The 17,779-nt window shown below is 48.1% G+C and overlaps 1 protein-coding gene across 1 annotated transcript; it reads right to left on the bottom strand.

Annotated features, from left to right (window-relative positions):
- Window positions 1-6,976: 6,976 nt before the first annotated feature.
- On the bottom strand, window positions 6,977-17,113 carry LOC134395605 (zinc finger protein 271-like). Its single transcript, XM_063121764.1, has 4 exons — window positions 16,979-17,113; window positions 14,056-14,789; window positions 13,184-13,310; window positions 6,977-9,103 (listed from the first exon to the last, which is right to left on the bottom strand). The coding sequence occupies exons 1-4, from the start codon at window positions 17,025-17,027 to the stop codon at window positions 7,362-7,364; spliced, it is 2,652 nt and encodes an 883-aa protein (XP_062977834.1). The 5' UTR covers window positions 17,028-17,113; the 3' UTR covers window positions 6,977-7,361.
- Between the last annotated feature and the right edge of the window lie 666 nt (window positions 17,114-17,779).

Below are 17,779 nucleotides of genomic sequence, written 5' to 3'. Positions count from 1 at the left end.
GCAGCAGCACTGATTCCCACAGTCCTTGGAATATCAGTGGCCCTGATTATTATGGGACTCCACTGCCTCCTGCTATTATGGGACTGGCATCAGTTACTCCACTGGCCGGGACATGGAAATCCTTCAGGCCTTCTCCAGGCACCGGCTCAAGCAAGCGTGGGTTCTTCCATTCTAAGTTAGGGGGCTGTGCTGGCCGCAGCAAGGCCTGCCGTTGGGCTTCCCAGTGCTGTTCCTCCTATTCCTGTTTCACTGGGTATGGAGATACCCCTGCTGGAACCTCCCCAATGGTCTCAACCTGGACAACCTGGAGGTCTCTCCTTCCTGCCTCTGACACCTCCCCTACTTTGGGTCCCCCCCTGGTCCTCTTCTTCCATTTTCACTCCTGGTGGTATCAGTTGGCCTGTAAATAAAAAACATCTTTGGTAAGAGCAACGGGAGTCACATTGGGCCGACACGCTGCGATGGCTAGAGCTTTAGACCAAGGCTGGAGCATGTGTGGCGCTCCAGGTGTTGCTGGGCTCCCAAATCCCATCAGCCCCAACCAGCAACTCCAATGGTCAGGGGTGATGGGAGTTGAAGTCCAACAACATCTAGAATATCCCAATCCGTGTTTTAGGGTGCAATCCTATTCATGTTTAGACAGAGAAAAGATCTAAAACTCCCAGCATGCTCTAGCCAGTAAAGCTGGCTGGGCCATGCTGGGAACTGTAGGCCTTTTCTCTGTCTAAACATGCATAGGATTGCACCTTCAGACTGTGATTAAGGAGACATGGATTCAAATCACCACTTCACCACGAAGCTTGTGAAAAACCTTGGGCCAGTTAGCAGCTTGCAATCAACCTACCTCACAGGGTTGTTGCAAGATGACCATGGACACATGTACATAGCAGGGGTGGGCAGAAGGTAGACCTCCAGATGCTTTGGACTTCAAGCCCCAGGATCCCCTGCCAGTAAGGCCAAGGGCCAGGAATGCTGGGAACTGAAGTCCAAAATATCTGGATATCTTACTTTCTACTCGGTGGGATAATCAATCAATCAATGAAAAGGCACACATATCTTGCAAGATTTAGGGGTAATTGTGAATATTTATGCAGAAACATTTGGTTGGACCCTCATACTTAAAACACTGGCCACAAAGAAGTAACATTGATTAAACAAATATGAAGTAGATGTAATGGATTAAAAACAGATTGAAATTATCTCCCCTAACACATAATATGCTTAGCTCTGGCTATCAAAGGATGGGGTTAAAAAATAGTGTAATAGATTTACAACAAAATAGCAGAATTCGACAAAACAACATAAAATCTTAACATACAAAATCTAAAAACAGTTATGTGCATATACAAATGATGTAACATTTGACCTCTGTAACCAAAACTACTAAAAATTATATAAGCAGGTAAAAAACAATTATAGTAAAATTCCAGGACCTGATAAGAACAATTCATAGGGACTGTGTTACCGTAAACAGCTTTGAAAGGTAACCTAGAAATATTTTTAAAGGTGAAACCCTATGCATGTTTTGACAGGGAAAAAGTCCTACAATTCCCAGCATGCTCCAACCGCCATGGCTGGCTGAGGGATGCTGGGAGTTCTGGACTTTTTTTTCTGTCTAAACATGCATAGGTTTATGCCTTTTACAGCTAACCTAAATCCCTGCTGCTTTCAATGGGACAGCAGCTCCCCGGGAAACCAGGCACCGCTTTCCCCAGGTGACTCAGGAGATCCTTTTGACTGTAGCCCAGAGGAAATCCTGGGAGCAATTTATTTATTTATTGCATTTCTATACCGCCCAATAGCCGAAGCTTTCTGGGCGGTTTACAAATCCCACGCCACCCTTTACTGGGGCTGCCCCCCACCCCCCATTTCTTTCCCATTTTGCCTAGTGGTATTTTTCTCTCCAGTGCAGAAACATTTGCTACGCACCGACCCACCCAGCACTCTCCTCCCCCGTTACATTCGACGGCGACGGATGCTTTCCAGCTTCTCCCATGGAAAGGGGGGAGAGGAGAGGGAGCGATCCCCTCCAATTAACATCAGACCCATAGCCAGCTTAAAAGTTCCGGGAAGGCGTGGGGAGGACACCCCAAAACTGGGGGCGCAGTTCGCCTGGTTTGCAGGCCTTTTAAAGACAAAATTGAGAACTTAAATAATTATTATTGGTTTGCAAAAAATAAAAATAGGGGGACAGAAAAAAGGGATGACAGAGAGAAGAGCAACCCACCTTTGTGTACAGGCCTGATGCACATCCCTTTGTCTCTCTAGAAAGGCAGGCGGTGGCCTTAACTCTTGGGCTGAGTTCGGACGACACGTGGTTATTTCCCATTCTGTTCCTATTCTCCCCCCCCCCCCCCATTTGATTACCGTGTCGTCCGAACGCAGCCTAGGTCTCTCTCAGCGGCTGAGTTCGGACCACACGCTAATCAACGCGGGGGTCGGTGTAATAGGAACCGAATGGGAAACAACCGTTGATTAGCGTGTCGTCCGAACTCAGCCTCTCTCTCCATATCCAGCCCATCGAAGAAGGAGATTTCTCGTGCCTGCAGGAGCAAGAAAACGTAGCAGCAGCAGAAGCCGGATTTGCATTAGACAGGCGGAGGGAGGGAAGGAATGATACGGAGCAATGCTCCAGAGTCCAGACTCTTCCCCACGAGAGGACTCGGAATGGAGCTACTCCTTGGTTCACGTTTTCTGTAAGAAGCCTTTGGAAGAAACTTGCCAGCCCCTTTGCAATCCGCAAGTCAGGGTTAAAATATGAGAGCGCTGGTTCCTAGAGTAGGATGACCATATTTTGGAAACCAAAAAGGAGGACAATATGGCTGCCCTCAAGGGGGTGTGGCCACCCCAACATGCCCACTTAAAACTAATAGTGATAGTTCTAGGTCAGGAAATGAGTCTGATTAAATGTCATGCATGTTCGTTGAATCTTGGTGTCCCCCCCCCCTTCGCCTTTTCTCAGTTCTTTTTAGGGGAATGGGGGCTTTACGTCTTGACACTGGAGGCAGAGAGAAACCCCCTTCCCCCCTCCCCAGAAAGAGGGCAAGTGTGGGGGGGGATTAATACATAAAGTATTATAAACGGATAATAAATCTCCTTGAAGCCTCTCATTTATTACAGTGAACACAATAGTGTTCACTGTGTTTAAGGATGAAGAGTACATACAGCATTCCACCATGTTTTAAGGTTGTAATTGGGGGGTGGGTGGGTTATTCTAGCATCCTAGAGGGGCACCTGATGGTGTGATACCACTCACTTCCTGCTCCACTCCCCCCAGCTAGGATGCGGGAGTTCAGTCCTCAACCTCTCTTCCCCTGCAAGGGAGCTGGTGAGTGTAAAGTGCATTGCCCCCCTCTCCGGCAACAGATAATGGACAGGGCTGTCAAGGATAGGTATGGCCGGGCATTTGCTGAGAGCAAAGTCCCAGCAAGGGCCCATTGACAAGAATCCCCTGGACTTGCTCCTCATAAGAAGAGCCCTGCTGGATCAGACCAAGGGTCCATCTAGTCCATCACTCTGTTCACACAGTGGCCAGCCAGCCATCGGCCAGGGATGAACAAGCAGGACAGGGTGCAACAGCATCCTCCCACCCATGTTCCCCAGCAACTAGAGTATACAGGCTTACTGCCTCTGATACCGGAGGTAGCGTACAGCCATCAGGACTAGTAGCCATTGATAGCCTTCTCCTCCAGGAATTTATCCAACCCCCTTTTAAAGCCATCCAAATTGGTGGCCAAATTCCATAGTTTAACTATGTGCTGTGTGCATTTCCTTTTGTTTCTCTTGAATCATTCACCAATCAGCTTAATGGGGTTAAACCCGGTTCTAGTATTACGGAAGAGGGAGAAAAATGTCTCCCAATCCACACCATGCATAATTTTGTAACCTCTATCATGTCTCCTCTTAGCCTCCTTTTTTCCAAGCTAAACAAACCCAGCAGTTGTAACTTTCCTTCATAGGGGCGATGCTCCAGCCCCTTGATCGTTCAGTTGCCCCTTTCTGCACTTTTTCCTGGGTGTGTGTGTTAAAATCATAGGCTGCATATATTTTTGAGGATCATGCTACATGCTGCTTTAATTTCGAAGTAGGAACTTAAGAGACCCACCATGCAAAGGGCTAGGCCCCATAGTCACTGATCTTTAGGCACTGACCTTCAGCAGATCAACTATAAATTACAAATATTAAAAATACAAGAACGTAAGACGAGCCCTGCTGGATCAGAAGAGCTGGCTGGGGCATTCTGGGAGTTGTAGTCCAACACATCTGGAGCGCCCCAGGTTGAGGATGGCTGATCTAGTCAGTGCAATACTTTGTTTACGCAGTGGCCAACCAGCTGTCAGGACACATTACAACAGCACCCTCCCACCCATCGTCCCCAGGAAGCAGGAAATATGTTTTAAATGCCTCCTGAAAATACACTTAATGCAGGTTTTCTCAGACTTTTAATTAGTCGTAATGAATCATGCTGCTGCTCCATTTTATTGTTTTTTCCCCTTTGTATTTATTATTGTAGATGTATTTTAATACCGTCTTTTAAACAATTTTTTTAAAGAAATGTTATATGTAAACCACTTAAGAGATGTTATCTCAAAGGTGTACATAGGTATTATAAATAAAGTGTGTTAGAGATAAAAAGCATAAAACATTTATAACCCTTTCTAAGAATATTTGAAGAGTTCGCCTTTCTTAATAGGTCAAATATTTCGTACACAAATGATCTGAGTTTTTCCAAAGGAGAAGATAAGTCAAGATGATGTGAGGATCCAATTTGAAGGTCTGCAAACTTTCTTCCTCCATAACATCTAAGACTCTTGTATGCAGACATCCTGACTACAACACCCAGTCAGCCTTCTGCCACCACCATCACCGTCCTCCCACACTATTTTAAACCTTATCAATAATAACTCAGATGCAGATTTGTAGATGGAGGTTATCCCAGTATATGGTTGGCAGAGTTGCAGGAGATAATTGGTGCCAGTCCCTTAACCAGTATTTTGCATCTAGCGCTTTCCCCACCAAGCCGCTGCTTTCAGCTGGCTGTGGTTGATGGAACTTGAGTTCTTAGTAAAACAAAACACCAACGTATGCACCACCAGCTTGATGTCTGCCCACCACTTCTTCATGAAACAGCTCCCGTTTGTCGTAATGGTTCTTCTTCTTCTTGAGTTTTATAGCAAAGCAAGAACTGAAGGGCCTATTACCGCCACCAACTAACTTCTAGCCCAGCCAAGATCTCTTCTCGATCCTCCCAGAGTGCAGGACACGGAATAATGGGCTCAAGTGACAGGAAGCCAGATTCCGGCTGGACATCAGGAAAAACTTCCTGTCTGTTAGAGCAGTATGACAATGGAACCAGTTACCTAGGAAGGTTGTGGTCTCTCCCACACTAGAGGCCTTCAAGAGGCAGCTGGACAGCCATCTGTCAGGGATGCTTTAAGGTGGATTCCTGCATTGAGCAGTGGGTTGGACTCAATGGCCTTATAGGCCCCTTCCAACTCTACTATTCTATGATCACACGAGATCAAAACTCAGGGATCTTAAAGAGAACACACAAGTCCCCAGCAGGAGCTCCTTTCTCCCTTAACAAAGGAAAGAGCAGAATGGTTGTGGCCCAGGCTCAGTTCCAACAAGCATGTTAACAAGACCATAAGATCCTTTGTCACTGGAAGTTCCAAATATGCCCTTTTGTGGGGGGAGCCCTGGCTGAGTGTTAATGCTAGTAGGACCTTTGAATTCAGTGACATGAGACTCCACTTGCAATCTGAAGTGGTACAGCCCTGCCATGGGCTTACCACCTCTGTGAGAACTAGGCTTCCAGTCACCTTTTATCCCTGTGTAACCGAACACATGTGTTTTGGATTGAAGTGGGGGTGGAAATAGTAGGATTTCCATTCAAGTAATCTTTAGAAACGCAGCTGAAGGTTGCTGCTTTCGAAAGTCCTCTAACGGCTCAGAAACAATCTTTCTCGGAACCTGTTATGCTGACATCTGCTGGCCTTAGCTAGACCAGGGAGCTTCGGCTATTGGGTGGTATAAAAATGCAATAAAATAAATAAATAAATACCTTATAGTCCGTGACGGAGGAGGGAAGATCTCACATTGTGAGATCCTTTCTCTGTGAGATCCTTTCTCCGTTTACATGTCAGGTGCAACGACTTCAGGAGGAGAGGCGTCACGCCCGCCATTTTTTTAAAAAGAGGAAGTAGCGCATGAACGCTCATGCGCTAAAGATAGGGGCTTTTTTTTAATTTAACTTAATTTTCCCACTCCCCCCACCCTACCCCTGATGGGCGCAGCGCTCTTGAGGAGCACTGTGCCCTGTGCGCAGCTCCCGATTCCACGCAAGGAATTGAGCTGAGCTGGTTCAAGCCGCGACAATGGCCCACACGTTCTGTGGTCTCGGGCTCAGCCCGGGACCACGGAAAAAGCGGGGCCAATGGGGAGGGCGAGATCCCGGGGCAAGGGAGGGATCATTCTCCCCTGATCCCAGGATCCCCTGTGTGTCGTGTGGATGCACAGGGATGATCCCGGGGTTCACCCCAGGATTTCACCCAGTCTAGCTAAGGCCTCTGTTCTTCGGTGTTGCCCTCTCCCTAAAGTGTTTCTAAGAGTGTTTTCTCCCTCTTCCTCTGCCCTTCCATGCCCAGCACTCAGGCAACGCCCCCCGCCTCATCCAGGATTTGAATCCAATACCTTCGCCATAGTACATCAGAACCATGCCCACTGACCAAGCACTGCTCACCATCCACCTACAAAGGGGGGGGGGGACACAGCCAAAAAGAAAAACAACACACATTCTGAATGAAAACATTTATTTAACCGTAAAGACTGTTCAGTGTTTCTTCCTCTAAAATCACCCCGCTGTATTCCACACATTAGCACATAGTTCTACCCCTATATTACCAGCCTGGGTGAAAAATATATGCTAAGATGGCAGCTTATGGGGCAAGCCTAGTGAATGCCCAATCTATCCCTTTAACCAAACACATCAAAAAGCCCATACAGCTATAAAAATTGTCTCGCCATCTTTGTCACACGGCAGCCCATCAGGGGAGCTGGGGCTGCCATGGATTAAGTCCTGATTCGGAGGTACCCGTTTACATAAACATGTCGCCTCCAAACAGCATGGATAGGTGATCACCTTTAGCTACTGTAGGGCAAAAGTCCTGCTTTAAGAGAGGAAGGAGGAGGCTGAACGACAGGACCAAGAAACACGTGTGTCACAATAATAGCTACCTCTCCTGCTACGTATGCACTATTGAACAGGGTAAAGTTGTGAACTGGGACTCCGGATTTTAGCAGCCCTCCTTCAAAAGTATCCCTGCGGCCTGTTTTCCCACTCAAAAGTCACACGGCGCTTCTCACACATTCTCTCCTGTATGGATTCTCATGTGTGTCTTAAGGTTGGAACTCTGGCTGAAGCTTTTCCCACAGCCTGAGCATTTGTACGGTTTCTCTCCCGTGTGCATCCTCTGATGCACTCTCAGCGCAGACTTTGAGTCAAAGCTTTTCCCGCAATCGGGGCACTTGTGCGGCTTCTCTGCTGTGTGGGCCTTCTCGTGCTTCATGAGCTCGGGCTCCTTATTGTAGCTCCGGCCACATTCTGAGCATTTAAACGGCCTCTCGCTTCTGTGGATTCTTCGGTGTACTGTAAGGGCGGAAATGCGGTCGAAACAGAGCCCACACTCCCTGCACTTGAATGGCTTCTCTCCCGTGTGCATCCTCCTGTGTTTAATCAGCTCAGACTCCTTGTCGTAGCTTTTGTCGCAGTCCGAGCATCCAAACGCTTTCTTCCTGGCGTGGTTCTTAATGTGCGACTGGTAGCTGGTCTCCCAACGAAAGCGTTTTCCACACTCTGTACACTGGAAGGGCTTCTCTCCCGTGTGGGTTCTTTCGTGGAGGTAAAGCATGGTGCTCTGAGCAAAGCTTTTCCCACATTTGGCGCACTTGAACGGCTTCTCTCCTGTGTGGGTTTCCTTGTGCCGTATAAGGTGCGATGACTTCCCGTACCTTTTGCCACATTCCGAGCAGGCGTAGGGCCGGTCTCCGGCATGGTTTTTCATGTGCATCTTGATGCTGCTCTCCCAACGGAAACTTTTCCCGCACTCCGCACACTTGTAGGGTTTCCCTCCCATGTGGATCCTCCCATGGACAAAAAGCTGTGAGCTCTGACGGAAACTTTTCCCGCATTCCGGGCACTGGTAGGGTTTCTCTCCCGTGTGCGTCCTCTCGTGGCTGAGGAGGTCGTACCGCCGAATGAAGCTGTTCCCGCAATGCGAGCACGTGTGGGGCTTCTCCCCGGTGTGGATTCTCTTGTGAGTGATGAGGTGCGAACTTTGGCTGAAGCATTTCCCGCACTCGGAGCAGCCGTACGGCTTTTCCCCCGTGTGGCTTCTCTTATGGGTAGTAAGGAGAGATTTGTCGCCAAAGCTTTTGTCACACTCGGTGCACTTGTAGCGTTTCTCTCCCGTGTGGGTCAATTTATGCCTCATCAGGTGGCCTCTCTTCACAAAGCATTTCCCACAGTCGACACACGTAAACGGCCTCTCTCCGGTGTGAATTCTCTCATGATCTGAAAGGATGGTACTGGTGCTGAACGTTTTCCCACACTGCAAGCATTTGTAGGGCTTGTCTCCGGCGTGACTTTTTTCGTGCCTCACAAGAAGGGCTTTATAGCCAAAGCATTTCCCACAGTCCAAACACTGAAACGGCTTCTCTCCTGTGTGTATGGTCAGGTGGTTGGTAAGGATCGAAAGCCGTTCAAAGGCTTTCCCACACACCGAGCACACGTGAGATTTCTTTCTTCTTCGGACTGGCTGTCTTTTTGGAAGGTCAGGGCTCTGGCTGTGCCTTTCCCCACCGTCAGGGCCCTCCATCTCTCTCGGACAGGAAGTCGCTTCAGGTAAAGCTTTGTCATTGCAAATAGAGTCTCCTTGCATGGGCCGGGGCGCTGCAGGGCTATGTTGTTGGCTTCCACACACTTCTTCTACATTCAATCCCTGGTAAATAACTCCTTTTGCTCTCTCCTGCAACACCCCATTGAGTTCAGCTTGCTCTGCATCTCCTATTAGCTCTTCCTCATTTTTGCTCACTTGCCAAGCACCTGACACGGAAGAAAAAGGAGTGCAATTTCAATTAAACATAATAAATTCTATTTATTTAAATTTATTATTATTATTATTATTATTATTATTATTATTATTATTATTATTTCTTACCCACCTCTCTGTCTGGTTAGAGGCGGGGAACAACAAGAAGTATAAAATACATAAAACTGAATTAAAAACATAGTATACGTTATTGAAAAATCCTAAAAACATCCTAAAATTCCACTGAATAGGCCTGCCGGAAGAGATCAGTCTTTATAGCTTCCTTAAATGCTAAAAGACTGTTAAGTTGATGAGTCTCCTCTAGCAGGCCATTCCACAGTCTGGGAGCAGCAGAAGAGAAGGTCCTCTGGGTAATGGTGGTCAGCCTAGTCTTTGCTGATTGAAGTAGATTCTTCCCAGAGGATCTGAGTGTGTGGGGTGGATTGTACGGGAGAAGGCAATCCCGCAGGTAGCCTGGACCCAAACCATGTAGGGCTTTAAAGGTGATAACCAAGGCATAGTACTCCGTCCCCTTGGCCTACTAACCTCTCCTGGGGCTTGTCTATATGGCTTGTTTACCCCGACCTAAACACACAGATTTGCGTTTCAGGTCACGAGACGCTGCCGTCCATTCGTCGCAGCGCCGGGTTTTTAACGCGATAATGCGCATATGCGTCGTGGCGATTTACCACGAATTTTGGATCACGTCCGAGTTTGCACCGCGTTATGGTTATGTGTCCTTGGGGGAGTTAAATCGCATTTTGACATGTGGGCGGAGCTTTGAGGGTAGGACAACGTGATTGGCCAATTTCCCATCTATCCGATGCCTCGTTCCTTCGCACCATTTTTAGTTTGAATTCTCTGATCTGTGGAGCTCCGCAGAGAGAGCTTATTAAAACAAACAGGGGGAATGGGTGTCCTCTGCTGCCTCGTTCCTTTCCCCCCCGCCCCACTCCCGGTTTGTCTGTTACATGAATCTGTGGAGCTCAGCATATAAAATGTATAGTTTCCATCATCTCTACTCCGTAGCATCTAATTTGTGTATATGCGCATGTGTACATTTAAAACTGCACTATAAAAGAAATTCAGGAAATAATTCGCTGCGGCTGCTGCAGTGTGACGTTCTTTATCTACATTCGAATCAACGGAAATTTGGGTTTTTATTTAATGAGGAGCAATCCCGTTGTCGTGTAGACGGGGCCCCGGTTTCACTGCAGAGAAATGCGTTGTTTAGAGAAGTCTGCTCCTAGTGCCTGAAAATGTTATTGCAGGCTTCAACCAAGCAGAAACATTTAAAATTAAAATTAATTGATGAATTTCAAAAAAACAAAATAAACCTGAGGTGCACACCTTTGGAGTCTTCTTAGTATGCATACAGTGTTCTAGGCATCTAGGTTTCATAATCCTGAAGTTACAGCCCAGACAGACAGACACACACACATATATATATATGCATACTCTGTTTTAAATCTGTTATTGTATTCTACATCTCTACATTGCTGCTAGGTTTTATTCTGGTTTTTACTTCATTTTATACTGCAGTTTTATACTTGACATTTTTATAATGTATCTTATACTGTATCTTCTTCTACCTTCTACAAATAAAAGGAAGTGTTTTTGTACGTCCTCAAGGGACTTGAGAATGCTACATCTGATTGTTATGAAACTTTGAAGATTCATTCTACCTCTTATCTGGGATGGTTTTAAGCACACTGAAAATTTTTGACCGCCATCTTGAACGAAAAAGGCAGCAAATCAAAGTTTTTAAAGATTTGCTTCTTCAATATATAGTACATCTTTTTAAAAAATTAAAATCTTTGAGTGATTTCAACCAAACTTTGCACCATTTGAACCATGCAACACTCATGCTTTCTATGGTTTTGAGACTTTTTTTAAAAAAATAATCAAGCCCCAAATATTGAATTTTTTTTGGTTAAAGTACAAAAATAACAACAAACACAATTTGAAGGGGTCTGGAAACAAAGCCCTATGAAGAGAGACTGAAAGAACTGGGCATGTTTAGCCTGGAGAAGAGAAGATGGAGGGGAGACATGAGAGCACTCTTCAAATACTTGAAAGGTTGTCACACAGAGGAGGGCCAGGATCTCTTCTCGATCCTCCCAGAGTGCAGGACATGGAATAATGGGCTCAAGTTAAAGGAAGCCAGATTCTGGCTGGACATCAGGAAAAAGTTCCTGACTGTTAGAGCAGTACGGCAATGGAATCAGTTACCTGGGGAGGTTGTGGGCTCTCCCACACTAGAGGCCTTCAAGAGGCAGCTGGACAACCATCTGTCAGGGATGCTTTAGGGTGGATTCCTGCATTGAGCAGGGGGTTGGACTCCATGGCCTTGTAGGCCCCTTCCAACTCTACTATGATTCTATGAAGCTAGGGAAGATTAGTAGGCTGAGTTATAGGCCTGCCCCCTCCCCACTGGGATGTGGGGCAACTCCATCGAAGGGGGATGGAGTGGACAGACCCCTCCCTCAGGGGGCTTTAGCGGTGGATTACGGCAGAGACCACAGCTATGGGTGCCAGCAAGCGTTGCCTTCCCTCAGGGAAGTTTGTGTAAATTTGCTTGAAGGTTTCTCTGCATCAACCTAAAGGCAACGCATGCAAAGCCAGGGTCCATTTGCTGGTAAATAAATAAATACACAAACAACATATTTGCAATGTCCTCCCATTGCAAAGATCAAGTGGGGGGGTGGGTGGGGATTCTGATTGCAACCAAGATGGCGGAAAGTCAGAAAAACAAGACCAAACTCCAGCTCCTGGTTTTTGAGCACCCTTGGACAACAAACCCCTCAGTGGGGGGCCCTCCCTCAGTAATTCAGCTTTCTCACCGCCATTGTCACCAGCTGCTATTTCTCCTCCTCACCACCTCTGCTTGGGCAAGAGAGAGAGAGAGAGAGAGAGAGAGAGAGAGAGAGAGAGAGAGAGAGAGGGAGGCAGGCGAACAAGCCAGTTGCCACTGTGGAGAGGAAGAGCAACTTCAAGGGGCTTTTGTCAGTGAGCCCCCTCCCGGGTGTGGGCCCTCAGCAGGTGCCCGACCATGCCTACCCTCGACACAAGAGCAAGTCCCTGACAGACGCCACATCTAGCTGGCTCTTGGATGTTGACCAGAGTTAATAAGAAGCAGAGAGGCAGGGAGCCACGTAGAACACTGCATTCTATTGAGTCAGTTTTTTTAAGGAAGTAAAAGGAGCCCCGATCGATCAGGTCAGAGGCCTACCTAGCCCAACCATTCGGTTTCCACAGCAGCCAACTAGATGCCCCAATGAGAAGCGAGAAAGCCACAAGCACAACAGCACCCTTGCGCTGCGGCGGAAAAAGTTGAGGCAAAAGCTGTCGTTTTTTAGGCTGCGTTCTATTCTACTTTGTATTTATTTATTTATTTATTTTATTATTGCATTTATATCCCTCCTTTTTTCCTCCAAGGGACCCAAGGCGGCGTACATAATCCTCCTCCTCTCCACTTTATCCTCAGAACAACAACCCTGTGAGGTAGGTTGGGCTGAGAGTCAGTGACTGGCCCAAAGTCACCCAGTGTGTTTCCATGGCCAAATGGGGACTAGAACCCGGCTCTCCCAACTCCCAGTCCGACAATTTAGCCATTACACCATGCTGGTGTAATTATTTTGATTATATGTAAGCCACTGGGTATATATATATTTGTAAAAAGGTGGAATAATAATTTTAAAAAGTGATATCAAATTGGCGTCACTCCATTGACACCACTTCCGACCCTGTTCCAAGGGGAACCCCAACCCTTTGGAAGATTAGTAGGCTGAGTTATAGGCCTGCGTCCTGCTCGCTGGGATGATCCAAGAGGAATCCCAATCCTTTGGAACAGATTTGGGAAGGGCGTGTGTGTGTGTGTGTGGTGGTGAAGAATTGTCCCCTTCCTGTTCCACTAATGGATTTCCCATCAGTAGAGGGACACCCCTTTATTTTTAAATAGTAGTAGTAGTAGTTAGTATTACTATCACGATCATTATCACCTCATTATTATTATAATATAGCATCAACTGCATCATCAACAACACCAGATACTGCCTGTTACCATCCAGAAATTCACGTACAGGATTCCTCACCCAGCAAGCAGGCCGCACTGTCACCCTCTCGCTTGGTCTCCATCTGCAGCTGTATCTCTGGGGGGTTGGAAGAAATCTGCTCTGGTCCAGGGAAATCAGTAGGTACCTCCTTCGACGACCCCGGCACCTGAAAGGAGAAGCAGGGCACTCTCGCAGGGCAGGAAAAGCAGCAAATCTGACCCGTACCCCGCTGTCAATCCAGGCAGCTGCAGCCTTGAGATCATTACTGAGTCAACTTCCTGTCCTGGTTAATGTTCAGACAGAGCAGATGTAACCAGATTTCCCAGTGGATCCCAGGGCCAGATTCCTGCTGAAAGAGACAGTGACCTGGTTCGCACTATCGGCCGTGGCTAAAATCGCCACCATTGAGAATACTCAATCTCTGCAGCTTATCGTAATGTGCAAACCCAGGCAGGGTGGCCTGTTGCCATGATGAACAGGCCACCCCAAAACTCATAGACTGTGGCCGGGTTCTCGGGTGGGCTGCGTTCACACGCCACGATAAGCCATGGCAACCGCCCACCCCGGCCTGAATATTCGTAATAGTGGCCAGCACACACTACAGTATGCAGTGGGTGTCGGTGATTGTGTAAACTTGTCCTGAGAGTGAGACAGAGGCCTTCACTTTCTCTAGGCCTCTTGCAGTTAGCAACGTAGGAAGCTGCCTTATAGGAGTCAGACCTTTCATCCATCTAGCCCAGTATTGTCGACACTGACTGGCAGCAGCTTTCCTAGGATTTCAGATTGCGGTTTTCACCTAGGGATGCCGGGAATCGAACCTACGACCTTCTCTAGGCAAAGCAGGTGCTTCACCACTGAGCTATGGCTCTCCCCAAGTTACTAGGATTTCAAAACAAAACAAAACGCCTCACCTTTCGTTCCCATCTTTCAGCCGCCTGCAGCCAGAGGGGAAAGCCTTCTGCCAGGGCCACCGCCTGGGTCATACTCTCTGGGGCCTGATCCCTCACCCACTTCTGCATCTCTCCGGGCAGGATGGTCAGAAACTGCTCCAGGCTCACCAGCTCCAGCATCTGCTCCTTGGCCAGCACCTTGGGCCTCAACCACCGATGACAAAGCTCCCAGAGCTTGCGCCCGTTCTCTCGCGGGCCCTCGGCTTCCCGGTAGTGGAACTGCCGGAAACGCTGGCAGCGCATCTCCCATCCAACCACCTCGTCACCGTCTTCCTCCTCCTCCTCCTTCACTTCGCCAGAGGCGTCCACGCTCCCGTTGGCCTGGTAAGGGGCTTCTCCGCTGAGGCCTGGCATGTTTGGGGCAGCCCACTCTTCTCTAGGCCGAAGGCTGGCATCCCCACACCCCTCGAAGGCAGTCCGCAAAGCTTCGGCCTGATCCCATCGCAGGGGTTCCATCAGCTGTAGGCAACTCGGTCCGAAATAAGGATATGACATCGTCTTCAGGAATTCCTGCCACGGGGGCGCCCAGTGTTGTTTCAGCTCCTTAGCTGGGGTCTTCATCATTACTTTAGGAGTTGGCCCGGTCTGGAGGTCCCAGATGGTTCGGAGGGGAAAAACGTGAGGGACTCGCCAGCCTTCCTCCAGTTTCTCTCCAGGTTTCGCTGAGTCATGATCCTCCATTTTCATTCCACACGCTGCAAACAGAATTAGCAATGAAAAGTGAAGGGGCCATTCTTTCGAGACCCCCGCCATCCCACGCGGGTCTGGTGGCGACATGAGACAGGGCCTTTTCGGTGGCTGCTCCCAGTGTGTGGAACTCCCTCCCAAGGGAGGTTAGGTTTGCTCCCCACATACTATCCTTCCAACAGCAGGCAAAGACTGCTTTGTTCAAAAAGGGCCTTTTGGCTCGCAAGTCGGTTTGCGGGTCGGGTGGTTTTTATTCTCCAATTTATTTATTTATTTATTTATATTTATTTATTTATTACTTTTATATACCACCCCATAGCCGAAGCTTTCAGGGCGGTTTACAAAGGTTAAAAACAGTGAACATTAAAAATAAATATAAAAATTTAAAACCATCAAAAGCATAAAAAAACAGTTGTTGTCTTTATGGTATTTTAATGGCTTTTTTATTGCATTTATTTAGAATCATAGAATTGTGCAGTTGGAAAAGACCACCAGGATCATCTAGTCCAGTGGTTCTCAACCTGGGGCACTCCAGATGTGTTGGACTGCATCTCCCAGAATGCCCCAGCCAGCAGAGCTGGCTGGGGCATTCTGGGAGTTGTAGTCCAACACATCTGGAGTGCCCCAGGTTGAGAAAGGCTGATCTAGTCTAACCTTCTGCAATGTGCAGGAAAACCAATTAAACCATCCCTGAGAGGTGGCTGTCCGGCCTCTTCTTAAAAACCTCCGGCGATGGAGAATCCACGACCACCGTAGGTAGACTGTTCCACTGTTGCACAGATCTTACCGTCAAGAAGTTTTTCCTTATATTTAATCGAAATCTAGGTAGCTCTAACATAGAGCCATTATTTCGGGCCCTGCTTTCTGTGGCTGTGGAAAACAGTTCTTGACCATCCACCCTGTGACGCACTTTGATGTAGCTGAACCCTGCTAATACGTCTCCTCTCAGTCTTCTTTTCTCCAAACTGAACATCCCAAGTTCCTTCAGCCTGTCCTCAGGTCCCTGGATCATTTTTGTTCCCCTCCTCTGAACCTGTTCTAACCTGTCAATGTCCTTCTGGAAATGTGGTGCCCAGAATCATGCACAATACTCCAGGTGGGGTCTCACTAGTGCTGCCTTTTTTCCTCCTACCCTTTTCCCTCCAAGGAACCAAAGGCAGCGTACATAATTCTCCTCCTCTCCACTTCATCCTCACAACAACAACCCTGTGAGGTAGGTTGGGCTGAGAGTCCGTGACAGGCCCAAAGTCACCCAGTAAGCTTCCACATCCAAGTGGGGACTAGAACCTGGATCTCCCAACTCTAGCATTCTAGTCACTGCATCACACCAGTTTTGTTCTTTTAATGTATTTCAAATTGCTTTTTAAGCTGCCTTGAGTGCTATGTTTTGGTAGAAAGGTGGGCTATAAATCAAATCAATAAATAAGTTCAGTCATGCACGAGGGGCAATAGGTGCTCCCAACAGGGTGGAGATCCTAACGGAGAGCCCTGCCCAATCAGACCCAAGGCCTGTCTGGTGGGCGGGCCTGAAGACAAAGGGGCGGGGCCAAAATTGGTGGGAGGGAACCAGCATGTGGTCGTTTTAGGTTGCCCTCCTATACACATTTATTTGGGAATTAATTCCTATTGAACTCAGTGGGTTTTACGTCTGAGTAGATAGGCATAGGATCACACTGTAAAGCTCTTACGGCCAGAAACAGCTTTAGGAGAGTCTCCAAGCCTCTGACAACAGCAGCAAGCCAGCTCTGTCTTGGGAATGCGTGGTCTTCCCAGGGGCATGCAGCTAGCTGCCTGTTGGAAGCAGGATACTGGGTCTAATTGAACCTTTGGTCTGCTCCTGCAGGCCTTCCCCCTCCCCCTTGTGTAAGAAATTAGTGGAGACATTTTTTGGAAACGTAAAGGTCATTCAGCCAGGACCATGCTTTGTTTAATACGCTTCATCCTTCTCACATTCCCCATCCGATCTGCCCAGGGTTGAAAGCCACTCTCGGGTCAGTGAGGATAAGCTGTGCAGATCTCTGACCTGAGCGGTGGACTTGGGGGGTGGGTGGGGAGGTGTCTGGCAGTGCATCTCTCCAGCTGGGGATTTCTAGCTTAAACCCTGCATCTCCCCCCTCCCTGTTCCCTTGCCTGCAGGCCGGCCATTCTGGGTTTTCCCCCACTCACCTGATCCATGTAACCTTTGCGTGACACCCACCTTGGGAAGATGCACCGCTCCCCAGTTTTCTACTAGAGGAGAAAGGCATAACAATTGGGGAGAAGGGGAGAAATGAAGTTTTCCTGAAAGAATGGGCGGGCTGGGCAGGCAGCTAGCCTCCTCCCTCCCTCGCTCCCTCTCCTCTGTCTCTTCTCCAGTTGCTGGGCCTGTCTAGAAAGGAGAGCTCTGTGCATTTAACCCCTTTCAGCCTATTCCGAGGGAAGCCACAGAGATCGGGATGGCCACATCCCAGCACCCCCTCCCCTCACACTCCCCCCACAGGCCTTTGTACACACACACACACACACACACACACACACACACACACACACACATCTGGCCCCATGTGGGCTCACCCCCCCTCCACCCTTCAACACAGCCCTGTGCTGGGAGCCAGGGAAAGTACGCTCCTTGGATTTCTGCCTGCTGCCGTGAAGATAGCACAGGGGCATCAGGCCAGCTTCGCAGTGCTTCATTTTTGAAAAAGTGTTCAAGGCTGTTCTAGGAGCTTGCTAGGGGCAGCTAGGGAAATCCCACGACAGAATGTTCCACTAAACATGCACGGGCACATACACAAGCATCTTGCCCATAGAAAGCTAGCCTGTCAGGGAGAAACCTTCTCCCTGACAGGCTAGCTTTCCACCTGCAGAGACTTGTTTATTTTTGGGGTACAGAGGAGCAACCCATATGCAAGCTGAAGCATTCAGACTGTGGCGACTTAAGTTTGCACATGCTCAGAGGTACTTTTAAAAAAACAAACCTTGCTCCATGTTGATAATATGGATGGGGTTTAGTGCTGAA

Source organism: Elgaria multicarinata, chromosome 3 (genome assembly GCF_023053635.1).
Source record: "Elgaria multicarinata webbii isolate HBS135686 ecotype San Diego chromosome 3, rElgMul1.1.pri, whole genome shotgun sequence".
NCBI classification, from domain to species: Eukaryota; Metazoa; Chordata; class Lepidosauria; order Squamata; family Anguidae; genus Elgaria; species Elgaria multicarinata.
This window is presented reverse-complemented; position numbering and strand designations above follow the sequence as displayed.

What these genes read in the sequence shown, in the direction of transcription:
- LOC134395605 (XM_063121764.1), bottom strand. Translation starts at nt 17,027, where the DNA reads ATGCCTTTCTCCTCTAGTAGAAAACTGGGGAGCGGTGCATCTTCCCAA. An exon ending in GAGCGGTGCATCTTCCCAAG is followed by an intron (nt 14,790 to 16,978) that starts GTGGGTGTCACG and finishes TTCTGTTTGCAG; the next exon opens with CGTGTGGAATGAAAATGGAG. An exon ending in CTGAAAGATGGGAACGAAAG is followed by an intron (nt 13,311 to 14,055) that starts GTGAGGCGTTTT and finishes TTCTCCTTTCAG; the next exon opens with GTGCCGGGGTCGTCGAAGGA.